Raw genomic sequence first — 24381 nt, 5'->3', positions numbered from 1 at the left:
TATACTTACAAAATCTAAATTGACGCAGCGCCCTCTGCTGGATTTATAGCTTCAGCCCTCATTTCCATCTGCAGCTAGTGCCATCAAAGCACATTCTATTGAAGTTACCATAAATAAAACAGTTTGAAGAAGATGTGTTATATAATCTCATGGAGGGTTACTAGATTAAGGTTTAGCTGCAGGAAGGAGGACAATTATTGTTTTATAATATTTAGTTTTTGAAAGAGCTGTCAAACAATTACACTTTTTAATCCGATTAATCCCGCTTTTACATTTTGATTAGTCACAAATAATCAAAGTAAATTACTTGTGTGCATAATTTACATTAACTTTAAAAGATAGACGAATAGGAATATTTTTTTAATTGTTGTACTTAATTGCACGTTATTTATTTGTTGAAAACTTACAAATAGCTATACCTCAAATGGCATCTAGGGTTTATTTTGATGTGAAACTTGCCACTCCTCGTTGCACGAATGTATGTGCGGCTAGTCTGCATTCATACATGATTAATAATGTTTTGTCATTTATCGCATGAGTTAAACAGCCCCAGTTTTTAATCAACATCATCTTCACGGGTCCTAGCCTTGTTCTCTGTGGGACACCATTAGGTAATATTATGCCAAATAAAAATAACTTTAGTGGATTTGATGACATTGATTCTTTGTATTGACATACTCATAATTGGTGGCAGGATGTTTTTGGGACAGGGGACATGTGCCTCACAATACAAAGGTCTTGGGTTCGATCCCCGGGCTCGGGGTCCTTCTGTGTGGAGTTTGCATCTTCTCCCCGTGACTGCGTGGGTTCTACTCCGGCTTCCTCCCACCTCCAAAGACATGCACCTGGGGATAGGCCCCTCCCACCTCCAAAGACATGCACCTGATAGGTTGATTGGCAACACTAAATGGTTCCTAGTGTGTGAATGTTGTCTATCTGTGTTGGCCCTGTGATGAGGTGGTGACTTGTCCAGGGTGTACCCGGCCTTCCTTGTCCAGGGTGTAGCCAGCCTTCCGCCAGAATGCAGCTGGGATAGGCTCCAGCACTCCCCTGCGACCCCGATAGGGACAAGCGGTAGAAAATGGATGGATATTTTGTTAGTTGATGATATAATATCATCAGTTTGGGAGGTGAATGGTGATTAGTTTTAATGAGGTTATTTTTTAATAAGGGCCCTAACACAGAACCCTGTGGGACGCCATTAGCAAATACAATCCTTTATAGCAGGGGTGTCCAAACTTTTTAATTTGGGGGCCGCATTGGGCTAAAGAAATTTGGCCAGGGGCCGAAAGCCAACTGCATGTAAAGTAAGAATATATTTAGCTTATATATGTGTACTTTTTGTATTAATATGGATTTAGTATATCTGATTCTGTTCATTAATAATTAATACAATTGGATATTAAGAGTATGTGAAAGTTCGACCGGTTTAATTCTGTGACGACCTTCTTAAAGATTTGTAATCAATTAGAAACATCAAGCAGCTAAAGTGGAGAGAGTGTTTTGCATTTTCCCATCATGCATTGCATTGGTTTTAAATGGGTGTCTTTTTTCATTTGTATGGTGCTTTGCCATTTTGGATAATAATAATAACCACGTGTGTTGACTTTTATGTTAGTTGCATTTGTTTTCATCTTTTTTGCACCATGACTAGGGAAGATTGTTTTGATTGGGTCATATAAGTCAATGCTTTGCTGTGTTTTCATCAAATAACAATTCATGGTCATTGACCTGATTTTCTCACAATGTCCACGCTAGTTCCAGTAATCAGGTTGTCAGATATTTCAAATTAAACTTGTGACGTCTCGCGGGGCAAACTGAAGACGGCGTAGTTTGGACAGCTGTGCTTTATAGCACCTGTTCAGTTATTGTTTAGTTTCAATGCCTCAGAGAGATCAAATCAAAGTGTCCTAAAGAAGAGTGTGGGGAGAAGGTCTGGGCTGCCCCAGCTGACTTTGTCATCAGTCAACGTGACAGCGTGCGGCCTCGTCCCCTCGCCCCCTCGCCTGAGACTCCAGCGATCCCAAGAATTCTGTCTTGAGTTGCTCAGATAAACACTGGCGGTGCCGAGCCAAATTTAGATCTACTTTTGGGAGCAGCGGCTTTAGAAAAAAAAAGTTGGGGCTCCTGGGGCAGTTTTTACAGGCTGTTATTGTTGTGGACAAAGATTAGCTATGATTGAAAGATAGAACATTCCCCGAGGTGGCCATGGAAACGTTCCTCGATTTGAGAGAACTGAGCCGCTTCATGGAGTATCACATGATGCCAATGTCCCAAAACACCTCCCGGTGGACCTCTTGAATCGTGTGACTGAAACCCAAGCCCTGTGTGAGCATCCGTCTTCTGATCTCCATGCAAATCTTCTTGTTGCTGAGACCACTCTCAGGTCTGGGCCAGTCAAATCTTCTTGTTGCTGAGACCTCTCTCAGGTCTGGGCCAGTCAAATCTTGTTGCTGAGACCTCTCTCAGGTCTGGGCCAGTCAAATCTTGTTGCTGAGACCTCTCTCAGGTCTGGGCCAGTCAAATCTTCTTGTTGCTGAGACCACTCTCAGGTCTGTTCTTCATTTCTTGTGATCTCCATGCAAATCTTCTTGTTGCTGAGACCACTCTCAGGTCTGGGCCAGTCAAATCTTGTTGCTGAGACCTCTCTCAGGTCTGGGCCAGTCAAATCTTGTTGCTGAAACCACTCTCAGGTCTGTTCTTCATTTCTTGTGATCTCCATGCAAATCTTATTGTTGCTGAGACCACTCTCAGGTCTGGGCCAGTCAAATCTTGTTGCTGAGACCACTCTCAGGTCTGGGCCAGTCAAATCTTCTTGTTGCTGAGACCACTCTCAGGTCTGGGCCAGTCAAATCTTCTTGCTGCTGAGACCACTTTCAGGTCTGTTCTTCATTTCTTGTGATCTCCTGCTGAATCTCCCCCAGGGATCAAAAAAGTACTTTCTATTCTATATATTCTATTTCTATCTCCATGCAAATCTTCTTGCTGCTGAGACCACTCTCAGGTCTGGGCCAGTCAAAAGCTCAATTTGTGTTCTGTTCTTCATTTCTCTGTGGCTAAACATGCAGATTTCTCGTGTCACTAATCCAGTCTTTTTTTGAGAAAAAGTGTTTTCCATGACATCACCATGTGCTAACCAGACGTGAAGTTAGGGTCCAAACTCTTGGTGCATGAAGGAAGTGTGACTGTTCAAGTGCCAAGCTAGAAAAACAACTTGGTCTATTCTTTTTGTCTTTTTCAAATAGTCGACTGCATTATTGTAGTTGGACTAGAAGGAGGAGTTTTACTGGAAGGTCTGAGCATATCAAACGTCACAATTATTGTTTTGAATCTTGTATTACATTCTGGCCATCCTTTGTAAATATTGCACACCTAAAGAACCAAACGTGTTGGGGTGTGGAGCGTTAGAAATCTCAAAGCAATCCTAACTTTTGTAGCTGTAACACTCCTCTGGAAAAACCTTCTACAAGCTTTTAGAGTCATTTTGGTCAAGGGTCACTATTTACGCATGGCTACCATTCTCATTTGAATTTCCAAGACCAGTACTCAACGGTACTCATTTTCCTTTGTGTGTGTCTTTATGTGGTGATAAATGTTCATTGTTCAATAATAAAATATTTTTAGCAGTGAGTTTCTCATAATAGAACTGTGCCGTGCAGTTATATTATAAACACAACAAGCGTCTTTTTGTGTCTTTCTTGTCAACACCAACACCACGTCTAAGTTGAATTGAAAGTTTATGGTCACAACCTTCTCCTCTCCAGGTGAGAGACATGATTCATCATCCATAATTAACTTTCACCAACTTTGAGGTGATGCAGCAGATCAGTATAGCAGTATGAGTTAGTTAGCTTTCTGTGATCACTAAAAGTAGTTCCTCAGCGTTAGCGCCCATAATGACAATATCGCTACAAGTATTGAGGTCACAAGATGTAAACAGAGTATTGTTGGCCATCTTATACTTTTAGATTATTACAAATTACAATGCATAAAAAAATGTGTGTTCTTGTGAATGATTTTTTTTTAAATGCCGGTCTTGTCTTTTGCTGAGCCCTACAAAGTGTTTACAGTCGTTACTTGCTACAAAGTGTTTACAGTCGTTACTTGCTACATCGTGCTTCACATAGTGCAGCTTTGCTACCATGCAGGTTGTCCTATTTTTAAAGCATATTCTACCTATTTTTCAAAGAAGTGTAAACTATTTGTTTCTTACACTGCAGTAGAAGTCCAATACTGTAAGTGTTGTACTCGCATCTTAGTTATCATTTTGAAGGTGTTCAAGTCGCCATGGAAAATTGCTAATGCTAATCAGTGGCATGAATAGGACATATCCAATGTAAGTTAGCATCGAGCTAGCGCAGTTTGAAATGTGAAGCCTTACTGTACTTTGGACGCTTTCTCTCAGGCATACTTTGTTGTTGGCATGGAGAATTGGAACATTACCGACTTGAGTGCTTGTTTACTCGCCAAGTACTTAAGCCGGTGCCAAGTCTGCAACTGAACTACCAAGTATCAAAATATTGTACTGTTTGATTTGACATGATCGTTACCCGGTAATAGCCAATTTGGTTGGTTGATATAAAAGCAAGAAATGATAAATATATTCAATAGGTTGAAATCCCTTCTAGAAGGAAATGTGATTTCTCTAACTCTTGGATTCAAAAGTGTTCCTTCTCCCTTCAGCCTGTGGCGACAAGCAGTGGGGTCCACGCTGCGGTCAGCAGTGCAAGTGCAAGAACGGCGCCCTCTGCGATCCGGGCAAGGGGACGTGTCAGTGCCCGCCGGGCTACATTGGGCGCTACTGCGAGAAAGCTTGTCCCGCCGGCACCTTCGGCAAGAACTGTGTGCAGAAGTGCAAGTGTGGGACGGGAGGATTGTGCGATAAAGCCAGCGGGGAGTGCTCGTGCCGCGACACTTTCACCGGCACCTTGTAAGAAATCTTTTTATATACTCTACTTTTTAACACACAATTTCTATACACTGAATGTTTACGTACGGAATTTTTTAACACTGAATTTTTATATACTGACAATTTTTACACAAAATTTTTATACGTTGGAATATTTTTTTACACTGATTTTTTATATACTAAACTTTTAAACACTGAATTTTTTACACTTAATTTTTATACACTGAAATATTTTTACACTGATTTTTTATATACTGAATGTTTTTAAGACTGAATTTTTATACACTGAATTGTTTTATATACTGACAATTTTTACACAAAATTCTTATACATTGAAATAATTTTTTTACACTGAAATTTTTATAAACTTAATTTTTATACACTGATTTTTTTACACTGAATTTGAAAACACACATTTTGTTCATTGAGATTGTCAGCATAATTTGATGTCCAAAAAAAATTGAGTTCACAAAATTCAAACGCAAAAAATTGAGTTATAGAAATTAAGTGTTTAATAGAAGCTTTCGTGATTAATACACAAATTAAACTCCATACAGGAAGTCGATCATCTCAAATCTTTGTACTTTCACAAGTGAGTTAAAATGTCAGCTACGAGACATATGAGCGATGATAAATTGCGAAGGAATTTTGCCTACCCATGCGGGCATGGTGCCAAACTGTGGTTCACCACAAATGTTCAACAGCTCCACAAATTCACATCTTGATCAGAATTGGTACAAATGCAATAACACCCTAAAGTGTTCAATCAGTCAGTAGCTATTCGTGGTGGGCGGAGCCGGGCGGCAAACACTGCTACTCGCCATCAAACTATCATTACTGATGATCAGACCTCATTACTGATGATCAGACATCATTACTGATGATCAGACGTCATTACTGATGATCAGACGTCATTACTGATGATCAGACGTCATTACTGATGATCAGATGTCCATACTGATGATCAGACATCATTACTGATGATCAGACGTCATTACTGATGATCAGATGTCCATACTGATGATCAGACATCATTACTGATGATCAGACATCATTACTGATGATCAGATGTCTATATTGATGATCAGATGTCCATACTGATGATCAGACGTCATTACTGATGATCAGATGTCCATACTGATGATCAGACATCATTACTGATGATCAGATGTCTATACTGATGATCAGACGTCATTACTGATGATCAGATGTCCATACTGATGATCAGACATCATTACTGATGATCAGATGTCATTACTGATGATCAGACGTCATTACTGATGATCAGACGTCATTACTGATGATCAGATGTCCATACTGATGATCAGACATCATTACTGATGATCAGACATCATTACTGATGATCAGACATCTATACTGATGATCAGATGTCTATACTCATGATCAGATGTCTATACTGATGATCAGACGTCTATACTGATGATCAGATGTCTACACTGATGATCAGATGTCCTTACTGATGATCAGACGTCTATACTGATGATCAGACGTCAATTCTGATGATCAGACATCTATACTGATGATCAGATGTCTATACTGATGATCAGATGTCATTATTGATGATCAGATGTCATTACTGATGATCAGATGTCATTACTGATGATCAGATGTCATTACTGATGATCAGATGTCTATACTGATGATCAGATGTCATTATTGATGATCAGATGTCATTACTGATGATCAGATGTCTATACTGATGATCAGATGTCATTACTGATGATCAGACGTCTATACTCATGATCAGATGTCTATACTGATGATCAGATGTCATTACTGATGATCAGATGTCTATACTGATGATCAGACATCTATACTGATCATCAGACATCTATACTGATGATCAGACGTCTATACTGATGATCAGACGTCATTACTGATGATCAGACGTCCATACTGATGATCAGATGTCTATACTGATGATCAAACGTCATTACTGATGATCAGATGTCATTACTGATGATCAGATGACGTTACTGATGATCAGATGTCTATACTGAATATCAGATGTCTATACTGATGGTCAGACGTCTACACTGATGATCAGATGTCTATACTGATGATCAGATGTCTATATTGATGATCAGATGTCATTACCAACTGATTCAAAGCTTTCACGTTGGAGTCTGAGCATGACTACACGTTGATGTCGCCCCCTTGTGGTGGAAAAGGATAACTCCATTCCACAAGCTCCAATGGTGGTGGAATGTTTGAGTGTGATTCAGGAGTTAGGGTTAGTGATGTGACTGGGTTAGGATTAGGGTTAGTGATGTGACTGGGTTAGGGTTAGGGTTAGTGACGTGACTGCATGCGTCAGGTTAGGGTTAGGGTTAGTGACGTGACTGGGTTAGGGTTAGGGTTAGTGACGTGACTGGGTTAGGGTTAGGGTTAGTGCGTCAGGCCTGCTTCTCGCAGCTTTCATCATTTGAATTAGTCGTGTGAGTGAGCATCTTTTAGTTTATTTCCAACACAAAGTCACAATTCAACGTGTGCGAAAAAACCCAAAGTTGATTATTATGTAGAATAAGATGAAGTTTTATTATATTCTTTGATTTGTCCACAGTTGTGAGAAGACGTGCTCCAGGAAGTGTCCAGCGCGATGTCCCTGTCAGAATGGAGGCATCTGCAGGGGCAAAGGGGTGTGTGCATGTCCTCCTGGATGGACGGTACGCTGGTCATTCCAACTTGAAATACACTTTCAATCTTTACCATTCCACTTTGCTCCCAATGAGACAAAACAAAATCCATGTTCTTGCCCAAAACAAACAGTCCATGGTCAATTGGATTCATGAAACTTGTACATCTTTTCCTCTCTGAAGGGTTCCGTCTGCACGGAGCCGTGTCCTGAGGGCCGCTACGGACCCAACTGTGCCCAGGATTGTGTCTGCCACAATGGAGGCAAATGTCACCCTGAGACTGGACACTGCAAATGTGCCAAAGGTTTTACTGGGAACAGGTGTGTAGAGTTGTGTGTACGCACTATAATATGTCAACTAAATGTGTACCTAATGTGTATTGTTATGTGTACCTAATGTGTATAGTTGTGCGTACTCAGTATAATATGTGAACTAAACGTGTACCTGATTGATTGATTGATTGATTGATTGAAACTTTTATTAGTAGATTGCACAGTACAGTACATATTCCCTACAATTGACCACTAAATGGTAACACCCCAATAAGTTTTTACACTTGTTTAAGTCGGGGTCCACGTTAGTCAATTCATGGTACAGATATATACTATCATCATAATGCAGTCATCACACAAGTTCACCATCAGAGTATATAAATTGAATTATTTACATTATTGACATTATTTACAATCCGGGGGGTGGGATGAGGAGGGTTTGGTTGATATCAACACTTCAGTCATCAACAATTGCATCATCAGAGAAATGGATATTGAAACAGTGTAGGTGTGACTTGGTAGAATATGTACAGCAAGTAGTGGACATAGAGAGAGAGATCAGTAAGAACAAGTATATACATTTGATTGTTTGCATTTGATTATTTGATGATTTACAATCTGGGGAGGTGGGATGTGGAAGGGGGAGGGTGTTAGTTTAGGGTTGAAGTTGCCTGGAGGTGTTCTTTTATTGCGGTTTTGAAGGAGGATAGAGATGCACTTTCTTTTACACCTGTTGGGAGTGCATTCCATATTGATGTGGCATAGAAGGAGACTGAGTTAAGACCTTTGTTAGTTCGGAATCTGGGTTTAACGTGGTTAGTGGAGCTCCCCCTGGTGTTGTGGTTATGGCGCTCATTTACGTTAAGGAAGTAGTTTGACATGTACTTCGGTATCAGGGAGGTGTAGCGGATTTTATAGACCAGGCTCAGTGCAAGTTGTTTGACTCTGTCCTCCACCCTGAGCCAGCCCGCTTTGGAGAAGTGGGTAGGAGTGAGGTGTGATCTTCGGTGGAGGTCTAGAAGTAACCTGACTAGCTTGTTCTGGGATGTTTGGAGTCTAGATTTGAGGGTTTTGGAGGTGCTAGGGTACCAGGAGGTGCATGCGTAATGGAAAAAGGGTTGAACGAGAGTTCTCGCTAGAATCTTCATGGTGCTTTTGTTGACCAGAGAGGAGATTCTGTAGAGAAATCTCGTTCGTTGGTTGACCTTTTTGATGACCTTGGTTGCCATTTGATCACAGGAAAGATTAGCCTCTAGAATGGAACCTAGGTAATGTGTACCTACTGTGTATAGTTGTGTGTACACAGTATAATATGTGAAGTTAATGTGTACCTAATGTGTATAGTTGTGTGTACACAGTATAATATGTGAAGTCAACGTGTACCTAATGTATATAGTTGTGTGTACACAGTATAATATGTGAAGTTAATGTGCACCTAATGTGTATAGTTGTGTGTACACAGTATAATATGTGAAGTTAATGTGTACCTAATGTGTATAGTTGTGTGTACACAGTATAATATGTGAAGTCAACGTGTACCTAATGTGTATAGTTGTGTGTACACAGTATAATATGTGAAGTTAATGTGTACCTAATGTATAGTTGTGTGTACACAGTATAATATGAGAAGTTAATGTGCACCTAATGTGTATAGTTGTGTGTACACAGTATAATATGTGAAGTTAATGTGTACCTAATGTGTATAGTTGTGTGTACACAGTATAATATGTGAAGTCAACGTGTACCTAATGTGTATAGTTGTGTGTACACAGTATAATATGTGAAGTTAATGTGCACCTAATGTGTATAGTTGTGTGTACACAGTATAATATGTGAAGTCAACGTGTACCTAATGTGTATAGTTGTGTGTACACAGTATAATATGTGAAGTTAATGTGTACCTAATGTATAGTTGTGTGTACACAGTATAATATGAGAAGTTAATGTGCACCTAATGTGTATAGTTGTGTGTACACAGTATAATATGTGAAGTTAATGTGTACCTAATGTGTATAGTTGTGTGTACACAGTATAATATGTGAAGTTAATGTGTACCTAATGTGTATAGTTGTGTGGTGGTGTATGTGATGATTGCTATGTGTGTGACTGGTCCACCTCAGGTGCAGCGAGGAGTGTGTGGTGGGCTCGTACGGCCAGGACTGCCAGGGCGTGTGCGACTGTGCTAACGGCGCTCGCTGCTACAACATCGACGGAGGCTGCCTGTGCGAGCCCGGCTTCAGTGGCCCCAACTGCCAGGACAGGATGTGCGCTCACGGCAAATACGGCATGCACTGCGAGCGCACCTGTCTCTGCCAGGACCAGCACACACTCAGGTGAGGGCCAAGGTGGGCGGGGCTTCATCAGACACATCCGCCGTATCCTGTTTAGCCTCAGTGGCCTTGTGGTTAGATCGCCCTGAGGTCGTAGGTCGTGTTATTATAGTGGTACTTAATGAATACTTAGGTCTACTACGCTACTGTATTTAATGTTGTCATTATGGTGGTACTTAATGAATACTTAGATCTACTACGCTACTGTATTTAATGTTGTCATTATGGTGGTACTTAATGAATACTTAGGTCTACTACACTACTGTATTTAATGTTGTCATTATGGTGGTACTTAATGAATACTTAGGTCTACTACACTACTGTATTTAATGTTGTCATTATGGTGGTACTTAATGAATACTTAGGTCTACTACACTACTGTATTTAATGTTGTCATTATGGTGGTACTTAATGAATACTTAGGTCTACTACCCTACTGTATTTAATGTTGTCATTATGGTGGTACTTAATGAATACTTAGGTCTACTACACTACTGTATTTAATGTTGTCATTATGGTGGTACTTAATGAATACTTAGATCTACTACGCTACTGTATTTAATGTTGTCATTATGGTGGTACTTAATGAATACTTAGGTCTACTACACTACTGTATTTAATGTTGTCATTATGGTGGTACTTAATGAATACTTAGGTCTACTACGCTACTGTATTTAATGTTGTCATTATGGTGGTACTTAATGAATACTTAGGTATACTACGCTACTGTATTTAATGTTGTCATTATGGTGGTACTTAATGAATACTTAGGTCTACTACACTACTGTATTTAATGTTGTCATTATGGTGGTACTTAATGAATACTTAGGTCTACTACACTACTGTATTTAATGTTGTCATTATGGTGGTACTTAATGAATACTTAGGTCTACTACACTACTGTATTTAATGTTGTCATTATGGTGGTACTTAATGAATACTTAGGTCTACTACACTACTGTATTTAATGTTGTCATTATGGTGGTACTTAATGAATACTTAGGTCTACTACACTACTGTATTTAATGTTGTCATTATGGTGGTACTTAATGAATACTTAGGTCTACTACACTACTGTATTTAATGTTGTCATTATGGTGGTACTTAATGAATACTTAGATCTACTACGCTACTGTATTTAATGTTGTCATTATGGTGGTACTTAATGAATACTTAGGTCTACTACACTACTGTATTTAATGTTGTCATTATGGTGGTACTTAATGAATACTTAGGTCTACTACGCTACTGTATTTAATGTTGTCATTATGGTGGTACTTAATGAATACTTAGGTATACTACGCTACTGTATTTAATGTTGTCATTATGGTGGTACTTAATGAATACTTAGGTCTACTACACTACTGTATTTAATGTTGTCATTATGGTGGTACTTAATGAATACTTAGGTCTACTACACTACTGTATTTAATGTTGTCATTATGGTGGTACTTAATGAATACTTAGGTCTACTACACTACTGTATTTAATGTTGTCATTATGGTGGTACTTAATGAATACTTAGGTCTACTACACTACTGTATTTAATGTTGTCATTATGGTGGTACTTAATGAATACTTAGGTCTACTACACTACTGTATTTAATGTTGTCATTATGGTGGTACTTAATGAATACTTAGATCTACTACACTACTGTATTTAATGTTGTCATTATGGTGGTACTTAATGAATACTTAGGTCTACTACACTACTGTATTTAATGTTGTCATTATGGTGATACTTAATGAATACTTAGGTCTACTACACTACTGTATTTAATGTTGTCATTATGGTGGTACTTAATGAATACTTAGGTCTACTACACTACTGTATTTAATGTTGTCATTATGGTGGTACTTAATGAATACTTAGGTCTACTACACTACTGTATTTAATGTTGTCATTATGGTGGTACTTAATGAATACTTAGGTCTACTACACTACTGTATTTAATGTTGTCATTATGGTGGTACTTAATGAATACTTAGGTATACTACGCTACTGTATTTAATGTTGTCATTATGGTGGTACTTAATGAATACTTAGGTCTACTACACTACTGTATTTAATGTTGTCATTATGGTGATACTTAATGAATACTTAGGTCTACTACACTACTGTATTTAATGTTGTCATTATGGTGGTACTTAATGAATACTTAGGTCTACTACACTACTGTATTTAATGTTGTCATTATGGTGGTACTTAATGAATACTTAGGTCTACTACACTACTGTATTTAATGTTGTCATTATGGTGGTACTTAATGAATACTTAGGTCTACTACACTACTGTATTTAATGTTGTCATTATGGTGGTACTTAATGAATACTTAGGTATACTACGCTACTGTATTTAATGTTGTCATTATGGTGGTACTTAATGAATACTTAGGTCTACTACACTACTGTATGTTAATATTAATAAGCCTAGTATTTAGAGTGCCCCCCCTTGAGATGGGTAGGTTGTGAGTTCAAACCAAAGACTATAAAAATGATCTCCCTGCTTGGTTCTCAGCATCAAGGCCTGGAATTGGGGGTTAAATCACCAAAATGACTCACTGCTCCCCTCACCTCCCAGGGGGTGGAACAAGGGAATGTGTCAAATGCACAAGTTAATTTCACCACACCTTGTGTGTGTGTGTGTGTGTGTGTGTGTGTGTGTGTGTGTGTGTGTGTGTGTGTGTGTGTGTGTGTGTGTGTGTGTGTGTGTGTGTGTGTGTGTGTGTGTGTGTGTGTGTGACTGTCAGTGTACTTAACTTTAACTTTTACTTGTACATGACACCATTGTTCTGTACATCAGCATGGAGGTCAAATGAGACATAAGACATCAACATGGAGGTCAAATGAGACATAAGACATCAACATGAAGGTCAAATGAGACATAAGACATTAACATGGAGGTCAAATGAGACATAAGACATCAACATGGAGGTCAAATGAGACATAAAACATCAACATGAAGGTCAAATGAGACATAAGACATTAACATGGAGGTCAAATGAGACATAAGACATCAACATGGAGGTCAAATGAGACATAAGACATCAACATGAAGGTCAAATGAGACATAAGACATTAACATGGAGGTCAAATGAGACATAAGACATCAACATGGAGGTCAAATGAGACATAAGACATCAACATGAAGGTCAAATGAGACATAAGACATCAACATGGAGGTCAAATGAGACATAAGATATCAACGTGGAGGTCAAATGAGACATAAGATATCAACATGGAGGTCAAATGAGACATAAGACATTAACATGGAGGTCAAATGAGACATAAGATATCAACATGGAGGTCAAATGAGACATAAGACATCAACATGGAGGTCAAATGAGACAAAACACATCAACATTGAGGTCAAATGAGACATAAGATATCAACATGGAGGTCAAATGAGACATAAGACATTAACATGGAGGTCAAATGAGACATAAGACATCAACATGGAGGTCAAATAAGCCATAATAAGATTTCGACATGGAGGTCAAATGAGACATAAGACATTAACATGGAGGTCAAATGAGACATAATAAGATATCAACATGGAGGTCAAATGAGACAAAATACATTAACATGGAGGTCAAATGAGACATAAGACATCAACGTGGAGGTCAAATGAGACATAAGATATCAATATGGAGGTCAAATGAGACATAAGACATCAACATGGAGGTCAAATGAGACATAAGACATAAACATGGAGGTCAAATGAGCCATAAAACATCAACATGGAGGTCAAATGAGACATAATAAGATATCAACATGAGACATTAACATGGACGTCAAATGAGACATACGACATCAACATGGAGATCAAATGAGCCATAATAAGATATCAACATAGAGGTCAAATGAGACATAAGACATTAACATGGAGGTCAAGTGAGACATAATAAGATATCAACATGGAGGTCAAATGAGACATACGACATTAACATGGAGGTCAAATGAGACGTAAGACATCAACATGGAGGTCAAATGAGACATAAGATATCAACACTGAGGTCAAATGTGACATAAGACATCAACACGGAGGTCAAATGAGACATACGGCATCAACACGGAGATCAAATGAGAAATAAGACATCAACACGTAGGTCAAATGAGACGTAAGACATCAACATGGAGGTCAAATGAGACATAAGATATCAACACGGAGGTCAAATGTGACATACGGCATCAACACGGAGGTCAAATGAGAAATAAGACATCAACACGTAGGTCAAATGAGACATAAGACATCAACATGGAGGTCAAATGAGACATAACACATCGACATGGAGGTCAAATGAGACATAAGATATCAACACGGAGGTCAAATGAAATATAAGATATCAACACAGAAGTCAACTGAGACATAAGACATCAAGACAGAGGTCAAATGAGACATAAGACATCAACACAGAGGTCAAATGAGACATAAGACACGAAGATGGAGGTGAAATGAGACATAAGTTATCAACTGGGCTGTTGTCTTTCAGCTGCCACCCGATGAAAGGCGAGTGCACGTGCCAAGCAGGCTGGGCCGGGCTGTACTGCAACGAAACCTGCGCCCACGGTTTCTATGGCAACGGCTGCCAAGAGCCTTGCCTGTGTGTCAATGGCGGCGTGTGCGACGGTGCCAGCGGACAATGCCAGTGTACACCTGGATATAAGGTGACAATGATGTCATTATGTCATACATTGAATAACAATGCCAGTGTACACCTGGATATAAGGTGACAATGATGTCATTATTTCATACATTGAATAACAATGCCAGTGTACACCTGGATATAAGGTGACAATGATGTCATTATTTCATACATTGAATAACAATGCCAGTGTACACCTGGATATAAGGTGACAATGATGTCATTATTTCATACATTGAATAACAATGTATTGAAAACAAAACTTGATTAAATGATATTTAATGAGAATATTACTACTTACAGTCTTCTTAGTTTAAAGAACACGTTGTCCTTGTTTCAAGGGAAATAAAGAATTGTTTATCATTTTTTAAATTCCAACATATCTGTAAAGTTGTCCATTGTGTGTAAAATAATACATATCCATTATTTCAAATGATATTTGACTATGTAACTCATTCATTGACAATTGATTGAAATGTGGAATGTTGTTGTTATTGGGGTCATTATTAGAGTTCACAATGGACAATTGGGGGGATTGTTTGTCGTATAAAGGACTTTCTTTATATAGTAAATAGATTTTTACTGTTTGCACCTCATTCAAATGTCAAATAACACTTAAGTGAATGAATGAATTGTGTACATGTAGATAGTGTACATGTAGATAGTGTACATGTATGTAGGTTGTGTACATGTATGTAGATAGTGTACATGTATGTAGATTGTGTACATGTATGTAGATAGTGTACATGTATGTAGATAGTGTACATGTAGATAGTGTACATGTAGATAGTGTACATGTAGATAGTGTACATGTATGTAGATAGTGTACATGTAGATAGTGTACATGTATGTAGATAGTGTACATGTATGTAGATAGTGTACATGTAGATAGTGTACATGTAGATAGTGTACATGTATGTAGATAGTGTACATGTAGATAGTGTACATGTATGTAGATAGTGTACATGTATGTAGATAGTGTACATGTATGTAGATAGTGTACATGTTTGTAGATTGTGTACATGTATGTAGATAGTGTACATGTATGTACAGTAGATAGTGTACATGTATGTAGATAGTGTACATGTATGTAGATAGTGTACATGTATGTAGGTGAGGTCCAAACAATATGACAAGCGTGTGTGCTGTTTTTAATTGTGAATGTTTGTGATGAAATCCAATGTTTGTAGGAAGTTCACTGCCAGAGTCCTTGTAAAAGCGGCACCTTCGGCAAAAACTGCTCTCTGGAATGTTCCTGTAAGAACTTTGTGGACTGCTCGCCCATTGATGGGGCGTGTTTCTGCAAAGAAGGTGAACACGCTAGTTGTGGACTCCAGCTTGTTGTGGACTCCAGCTTGTTGTACGGCGCTCACCATCAATTGTCTTCAGGCTGGCGAGGACCAGACTGCTCGCTCCCCTGCTCGGAGGGAACATGGGGCCCGGGCTGCAACGCCACCTGTCAGTGCGCCAACGGGGCCAAATGCAGACCGACGGATGGATGGTGCACCTGCACGGCCGGCTGGCAGGGGGCGCACTGCGAGCAGTCATGCCCGGTGAGTTGGCAACATGTTAGTGGAAGCTCCATTTACCAACTTGGGTTAGCTTCTTCAACAGGGTTTGGAAGTTAGTGGACTGAAGCAAATTTCTTTATAGGAAAACAATGTAAATACCAATAATTGGTTCCAGGCTGGACAAAAGTCCATATTTTAGTGAAGGTCTGTACACTTGAAGCCAACATAAAGTACTGTGTATCAAACAATCATAACAAGGGCTGATGGATCATCTTTCTCTTTATTAACAAGCTAAACTGCGGTTCTGACAACACGCACACGCACACAAGTCACTATGGTGCCCTCAAAAAGGATCAGAAATCATAAAAAACCTTGACTTGAACAACCATATTGCTACAATAATAAACATCAAATAAGGAAAGTCCACTTATATTAACATCGACAAGGAGCTGACATACGTATTTCTTCCCTGTGAAATACGTATGCTTAGTCATATTTTTCCCAAAAATCCGGTCTCATCACAATTAAAATTGCTGTAGTACAAAGCCGGCCAATTAGACACAATAAATGACTGTTAATGAAATGCAAATGTGCTGACACTCGTGATGTCGCCCTGTCTCTGCGTCACGGTACTCGATGTTCGGCCTTGGCAGTCAGCAGGCCGAGTCTGGACACAACACTGATACCATCTTTTGGATTGCCAGCTGTCCCTTTGCACAGATACAAAAGTACAACTTCAGCACAATTGATAATAACTATAGCAACTGAGTAGTCCTGGGTTCAAGCCCAGGCTCGGGGTCTTTCTGTGTGGAGTTTGCATGTTCTCCCCGTGACTGCGTGGGTTCTACTCCGGCTTCCTCCCACCTCCAAAGACATGCACCTGGGGATAGGCCCCTCCCACCTCCAAAGACATGCACCTGGGGATAGGCCCCTCCCACCTCCAAAGACATGCACCTGGGGATAGGTTGATTGGCAACACTAAATGGTCCCTAGTGTGTGAATGTGAGTGTGAATGTTGTCTGTCTATCTGTGTTGGCCCTGCGATGAGGTGGCGACTTGTCCAGGGTGTACCCCACCTTCCGCCTGAATGCAGCTGAGATAGGCTCCAGCGCCCCCCGTGACCCCAAAAGGGACAAGCAGTAGAAAATGGATGGATAGATATAGGACCGGCCCTTAAGCAAAAGAGTTGTGTGATTATAGGGTATTCTATTCTAACAATATCAAGCAGCTAAAATGCCCCAAACATAGATAAGTGTAGAGAAAGTGTTTTACATTTTCCCATCATGCACTCTAATGGATTAAAAAGGGGTGTAATTTAGAATGTGTTGATGGTGTTTGGGTGTTGTTGATAGCATCCACAATGTTTAGTGAGCAGTTTGTTGACCTTTATGTTAGTTGCATTGTTTTTTTGCACCATGACTAGGGAAGGTTGTTTGGATTGTGTCATATCAGTACCCTAAGTACTGATTTACTCACATTGGCAGCAAATATATTACCTGGTACTTTGAAAGCAATGCATGAATGAAGTGTGAACATCCTGACATTGACATTGGAATAGAAGCACTTGTACCTGCAAGCTTGAATCCACTTCTTGGTGAAAATGTCTTTGTTCCGCGCGTGCAGGTGGGTTGGTTTGGGCCCGGCTGCCTGAAGAGGTGCGACTGCGTCCACGCCGACGCTTGCCAAGCGACCACGGGGAAGTGCCAGTGCCTGCCAGGCTGGTGGGGTGAGTTAGGTGCAGTCTGCCTTCTCTGCAGAGAATCAAGTTGTTTCCATGGCCAGGCCCGCGCTGCAGTCAGCCATGCTCAGAGGGCCTGTGGGGGCGCCACTGCAACCACACCTGCTCCAAGCACTGTCCCAACAGCGACAGGTGTGTGCGGGAAACAGGAGCGTGCGTGTGCGGTCCAGGCTACTGGGGGGTCAGCTGTCAGAACAGTGAGTCCTAACCACACCCTGAGTGGCTACATTTCTGTGGACTGTCCTCTCTGCCCGTCCTAGCGAGTATGTCTGATGACTGTCCTCTCTGCCTCCAGAGTGCAGAGCCGGCACGTACGGCCAGCAGTGCAGCTCGCCCTGCCCGTCCTGCGGTGGGTCCTACCGCTGCCACCATGTGAGCGGAGAGTGCGACTGCCTTGCCGGGTACACGGGCCACGACTGCCATCAAGGTGGGATTATTCCACAAGTTTATCAACATTACATGCATCATTCATCAAAAGTGGTTGTTTTGATCCGTGTGAGAAATCTCAAGCCAAAACCACTTTGGGGATTAGTTGATTTGAATGTGTCAGAGAAATAACAACGTAGCATGTTTTGACACATTTGAACCTCCATTTATGTGGAAATAGCTTGTCTCCAACTTCCATATTTGTAGGCTTTCATCCGCCTCTCCCGGCTTCATCTCACTCTTCCTTGGTGCTGGCTTCTAGAAGCAGCAGTATACTCAGCTTCAAAAGTATAAGCTTGTAAATCCGTATTTGTCTAAAAATAATGGTTTTCATGATTGGAACACACTCTGGTGTTTGATTCCAGAAGTAGGAACACACATGTTGCCAGAAGTCAGACGTGCGTTGCTATGGAAACAGAAATCAATGCACCGAAGAAATCTGACATGATGCAAATGCTGAAAATAGGCTAGCTATTAAACATATTCAGTGTGGATAGTCGAACGTTGATGAAGTTGTTTTTGAGACTTTGAAGGCTCCCATCTTTCTCCTTTAACAAGCATGAATGACACTAATCAAGTTGGACATATTTCAAGTCAGTGATAAATAATCCACAATTGATGTTCATTGTAAGGAATTCATTTTTCACATTTCTTTCATTTGTAGCTTTGCATTTGTCACAGGCCCATTCCAGCTCCGTCATGATGATGTGGCGTGCTTTACAGGCCAAATAACAGGAGAAAATGTCCAGGAAATAGGAAGCCCATTGAAAGTGGAGCGAGAGCACAGCTCAGTAGCGCCCCTGGTGGTCGCGACCGGGACAGACCACATCAAGTGGAATATGTCATTGGCGCATTAAATGGCTCAATAACATTCAGCATTCTTTTTCCAGCAATGACCGTTGAAAAAGAAAATATTTGGGATCCACTCATAAAAGTGCTAACAATACATTTGTATGATTTTTCTTTTACTTCAAACACTTAAGTTTCTACATAAACTTAGTTTTTTTTTTAATGGCAAACACAAAACATGCAATATAGTCCTTGCAGGCTTCAATAACTCATATCATTATTGATTATTTATCAAGAAAATAACTTTTATTATAATATTCCACTTGCTTTTGGATGAATATTCTTTTTGCAATGAACACTTACTTGTGTGTGCAGTTTGTCCACCAATGAGCTGCTAAGTGAACACTTACTTGTGTTTGTGCAGTTTGTCCACCAATGAGCTGCTAAGTGAACACTTACTTGTGTGTGCAGTTTGTCCACCAATGAGCTGCTAAGTGAACACTTACTTGTGTTTGTGCAGTTTGTCCACCTGGCTACTACGGCCAGCAGTGTTCCCAGGTGTGCCCGCGCTGCGCCAACAACGCCACCACGTGCCGGCACACAGACGGGCAGTGCCAGTGTCTGCCCGGCTGGACGGCCCCCGACTGCTCCATACGTGAGCGGCAGCTTGGAACTTCTCCTACTTTCATTTCCCCCGAAAGAGCAACATCACCTTCTCTCACTTTCACTACAGCTTGCAGTCCTGGGCGCTTTGGCACCTTCTGTTCTCAGACCTGCTCCTGTGCCGCCAACTTCCTGTGCCACCAGGTCACGGGGGACTGTCAACAAGGTAAACACACACACACACACACACACACACACACACACACACACACACACTCACACACACACTCACATTCTTTCAAACGCTTGCACAGACCCTCCAGAGCCAGGCAGTGTCATGGTTCCTCTTCCTCCGGGCGAGAGGGAGTCGTGGGCGGCCATCAGCGGCGTGGTGGCGCTGGTCATCCTGGTGGTTCTGCTGCTGGTTCTGCTGCTGCTCTACCGGCGCCAGCAGAAGGTCAAGCAGAACAACACACCCACCGTCTCCTTCTCTGCCAGCCGCACCGTCAACTCGGAATACGCCGTTCCAGGTACTCGGCCACCATGTCCGCTTGAACTCCTCGGTCATTGAAAAAGTCCACATTTTCCATTCTTTAGGAAAGAAAAGATCAACAAAAGCTGCTAAATAAAGCAATTTATGACTTCTTGCCATGTCTAAAACAAAGTAGGGTATTGTTGGAGACTCGCTATGAAAGGGCTAAAACGACAACAAAGATGACAGGGAGAAGACGCTGTCGAAGTGGAGGCATGTAAATAAAACGGCAAAGAGGTCAAAGATCATCTTTGCAAAGAAGCTCCGTCAAGAGACCACAAGGAAGTCTTTTCCATGTATCATCCATGACCCCTTTAAGACGTTACCATTAATAATGCCTTTTAATAATAATACAACTAATATTTTAAACACATGTTATTTCATTAATATGTATATATGTTTAAGTATTTAATAAAAAATACACCAACAACATTTTTAAAAATAACAATTGTAATACAGTTGATATGAATAAGCACTGCTTGGGTTTTGAAGAACACACATGATTATTTGAGGTATTTACACAACCTTCTTCTGGTCTTTTGACTGTTCTTCATGGAAGGTCCAACAAGGACAATTGATGGAAAAGACTTTCTCAATATAAATGAATAGAAATACAAACCCCGTTTCCATATGAGTTGGGAAATTGTGTTAGATGTAAATATAAACGGAATACAATGATTTGCTAATCCTTTTCAAGCCATATTCAGTTGAATATGCTACAAAGACAACATATTTGATGTTCAAACTCATAAACTTTATTTTTTTTTTGCAAATAATCATTCACTTTAGAATTTGATGGCAGCAACACGTGACAAAGAAGTTGTGAAAGGTGGCAATAAATACTGATAAAGTTGAGGAATGCTCATCAAACACTTATTTGGAACATCCCACAGGTGTGCAGGCTAATTGGGAACAGGTGGGTGCCATGATTGGGTATAAAAGTAGATTCCATGAAATGCTCAGTCATTCACAAACAAGGATGGGGCGAGGGTCACCACTTTGTCAACAAATGCGTGAGCAAATTGTTGAACAGTTTAAGAAAAACTTTTCTCAAGCAGCTATTGCAAGGAATTTAGGGATTTCACCATCTACGCTCCGTAATATCATCAAAGGGTTCAGAGAATCTGGAGAAATCACTGCACGTAAGCAGCTAAGCCCGTGACCTTCCATCCCTCAGGCTGTACTGCATCAACAAGCGACATCAGTGTGTAAAGGATATCACCACATGGGCTCAGGAACACTTCAGAAACCCACTGTCAGTAACTACAGTTGGTCGCTACATCTGTAAGTACAAGTTAAAACTCTCCTATGCAAGGCGAAAACCATTTATCAACAACACCCAGAAACGCCGTCGGCTTCGCTGGGCCTGAGCTCATCTAAGATGGACTGATACAAAGTGGAAAAGTGTTCTGTGGTCTGACGAGTCCACATTTCAAATTGTTTTTGGAAACTGTGGACGTCGGAAGCCAGAGGAAAAGAGGAAAAGAACCATCCGGATTGTTCTAGGCGCAAAGTTGAAAAACCAGCATGTGTGATGGTATGGGGGTGTATTAGTGGCCAAGACATGGGTAACTTACACATCTGTGAAGGCGCCATTAATGCTGAAAGGTACATACAGGTTTTGGAGCAACATATGTTGCCATCCAAGCAACGTTACCATGGACGCCCCTGCTTATTTCAGCAAGACAATGCCAAGCCACATGTTACATCAACGTGGCTTCATAGTAAAAGAGTGCGGGTACCAGACTGGCCTGCCTGTAGTCCAGACCTGTCTCCCATTGAAAATGTGTGGCGCATTATGAAGCCTAAAATTGAACTTAAGCTGTACATCAAGCAAGAATGGGAAAGAATTCCACCTGAGAAGCTTCAAAAATGTGTCTCCTCAGTTCCCAAATGTTTACTGAGTGTTGTTAAAAGGAAAGGCCATGTAACACAGTGGTGAACATGCCCTTTCCCAACTTCTTTGTCACGTGTTGCAGCCATGAAATTCTAAGTTAATTATTATTTGCAAAAAAAAAAAAAAAGTTTATGAGTTTGAACATGAAATATGTTGTCTTTGTAGCATATTCAACTGAATATGGCTTGAAAAGGATTTGCAAATCATTGTATTCCGTTTATATTTACATCTAACACAATTTCCCAACTCATATGGAAACAGGGTTTGTACTAAAAACAATCCAAGTCACAATACATTCATGCACGTCATAACAGAAAAGTGCATTCATTAAAGCCTCTACATTTTTGTGCCGCACTAATATAAATAACAATATTCATGGACACTTGATTGAATATTCATAGATTACAAGAACAATATGTAACTATCATGTTAGCTGTAGCATGTTTGACTATAGCAACTGTCTATTGATACAAGCAGTCATGAGCATGTGGAAGATGATAGTAGATCATCCATTTTGCTGGACAATATTTCCTACAAATACATCATATTGTAATATATCATAAAAAAAACTTTCATTTCTCCTTGGTATTTTTGACCATATGTCATTTTAATTGCCCTACAGAAGTAAACACTCTGGACTGTTGGCAAAAATGTAACTTTAATAAATACTGAACATCTTGAAGGGCACATTTTGGGGGGTTAGGAAGTTTGTTTTGACTTGATCTTATCACTTTCCAACAACCTGCCTCGCTTGTTGGTGTTGATGGACTCCTCTTTCTCATTGTTTGACTCCAAAATATTCCTACACTGACCAACATAAATGGCAAAGAAATCCATCTTTTGATTTCTTTATTTACATGGAATACAACAATTCCCAATACTCACAATTGAAAAGATTACATTTTGTTAGGCTGCAGAAGAAGATTTAAGTTCCTTTAAAAAAAAAAACATGTGAAAAAGAAATGACTCGATGGGACTCAGTGGCGCCCTCGTGTGTCATTCCTTGCAATGGCAGAAAAGTGAATATACCACTTGCTCATTTGTATACTCTTTTACTACCTAGTAGTAAAAGAGTATACTGCTGCTTTTCTACAAAATAGTAATAGAAATATCCCAGAAGTGACATTCTGTTTGTGGACTGCTCAGGTCTTCCAGTACCGATCCTGTAGTGACACCAAGTCATGGCCTGTATCCTGTGTGTAAGAGACAAAGATTGCGGATGACCGACGAGAGGCTTCACTCTGTTCATTTATTTATGCTATTGAACAGACAAGGTCGGGTGCTGAGAGCGATGCACAGAGTGAACCTTCTTGCACCCTGTTTGAAAGTCAGAGATGAAAAAATTTAACACGTGGCAATTTAATGATGCCGTTTAAATCATCCTCTTCATTTTCGTTTATTGTTGATGACGCAGGCCTTAGAAATAGTTTGAGAAGGCACAGAGTCAATCTCAAATGTGGCAGGCACATTTCTAATTGTCACGGGAATTCTTCTACTTTACATTTCTATCAAATATACTGCATAGAAAAAGAGCTGAACCTGTATATTGTGTGTGTGTGTGTGTGTGTGTGTGTGTGTGTGTGTGTGTGTGTGTGTGTGTGTGTGTGTGTGTGTGTGTGTGTGTGTGTGTGTGTGTGTGTGTGTGTGTGTGTGTGTGTGTGTGTGTGTGTTGCAGATGTTCCACACAGCTACCATCACTACTACTCCAACCCCAGCTACCACACGCTGAGGGACAACCGGCCGCCGCTGCCTCACCTGCCCAACAACCATGATCGCACCATCAAGGTAACACACACACACACACACACACACACACACACACACACACACACACACACACACACACACACACACACACACACATTGTATTTAGAGCTATAGATCTGTATATAATCTGCACCCACTCAATTATAGGGCAAAAAAAGGATTATCATTCATTAGCCACATGGGACTAGAAGTGTCAGATATATGCATTGTGAATGAAGTTATATACACACAAATATGTGGTAAATGTTTATTTACATACCTTAACTGTTTCCAAACACGGCAGTAAAACGGCTGATCAAACAAA

General features: G+C 40.2%; 1 protein-coding gene across 2 annotated transcripts in view; it reads left to right on the top strand.

Moving 5' to 3' along the window:
- pear1 (platelet endothelial aggregation receptor 1) overlaps positions 1–24381 on the top strand; it is an 81547-nt gene that overhangs the window by 48078 nt on the left and 9088 nt on the right. For both annotated transcript variants that reach the window (XM_061934141.1, XM_061934142.1), the window contains exons 6-19: positions 4684–4930; positions 7494–7596; positions 7750–7886; positions 9959–10171; positions 14662–14836; positions 16005–16125; positions 16204–16367; positions 17949–18051; positions 18108–18260; positions 18359–18490; positions 19799–19933; positions 20012–20107; positions 20196–20411; positions 23986–24095. In XM_061934141.1, coding sequence (XP_061790125.1) covers positions 4684–4930; positions 7494–7596; positions 7750–7886; positions 9959–10171; positions 14662–14836; positions 16005–16125; positions 16204–16367; positions 17949–18051; positions 18108–18260; positions 18359–18490; positions 19799–19933; positions 20012–20107; positions 20196–20411; positions 23986–24095 — 2105 coding nt within the window. The remainder of the gene's footprint in view (positions 1–4683; positions 4931–7493; positions 7597–7749; positions 7887–9958; positions 10172–14661; positions 14837–16004; positions 16126–16203; positions 16368–17948; positions 18052–18107; positions 18261–18358; positions 18491–19798; positions 19934–20011; positions 20108–20195; positions 20412–23985; positions 24096–24381) is intronic.

Source organism: Nerophis lumbriciformis, linkage group LG30 (genome assembly GCF_033978685.3).
Source record: "Nerophis lumbriciformis linkage group LG30, RoL_Nlum_v2.1, whole genome shotgun sequence".
NCBI classification, from domain to species: Eukaryota; Metazoa; Chordata; class Actinopteri; order Syngnathiformes; family Syngnathidae; genus Nerophis; species Nerophis lumbriciformis.
The sequence above is the reverse complement of the archived record's forward strand: the minus strand, read 5'-3'. Positions and strand labels throughout refer to the sequence as shown.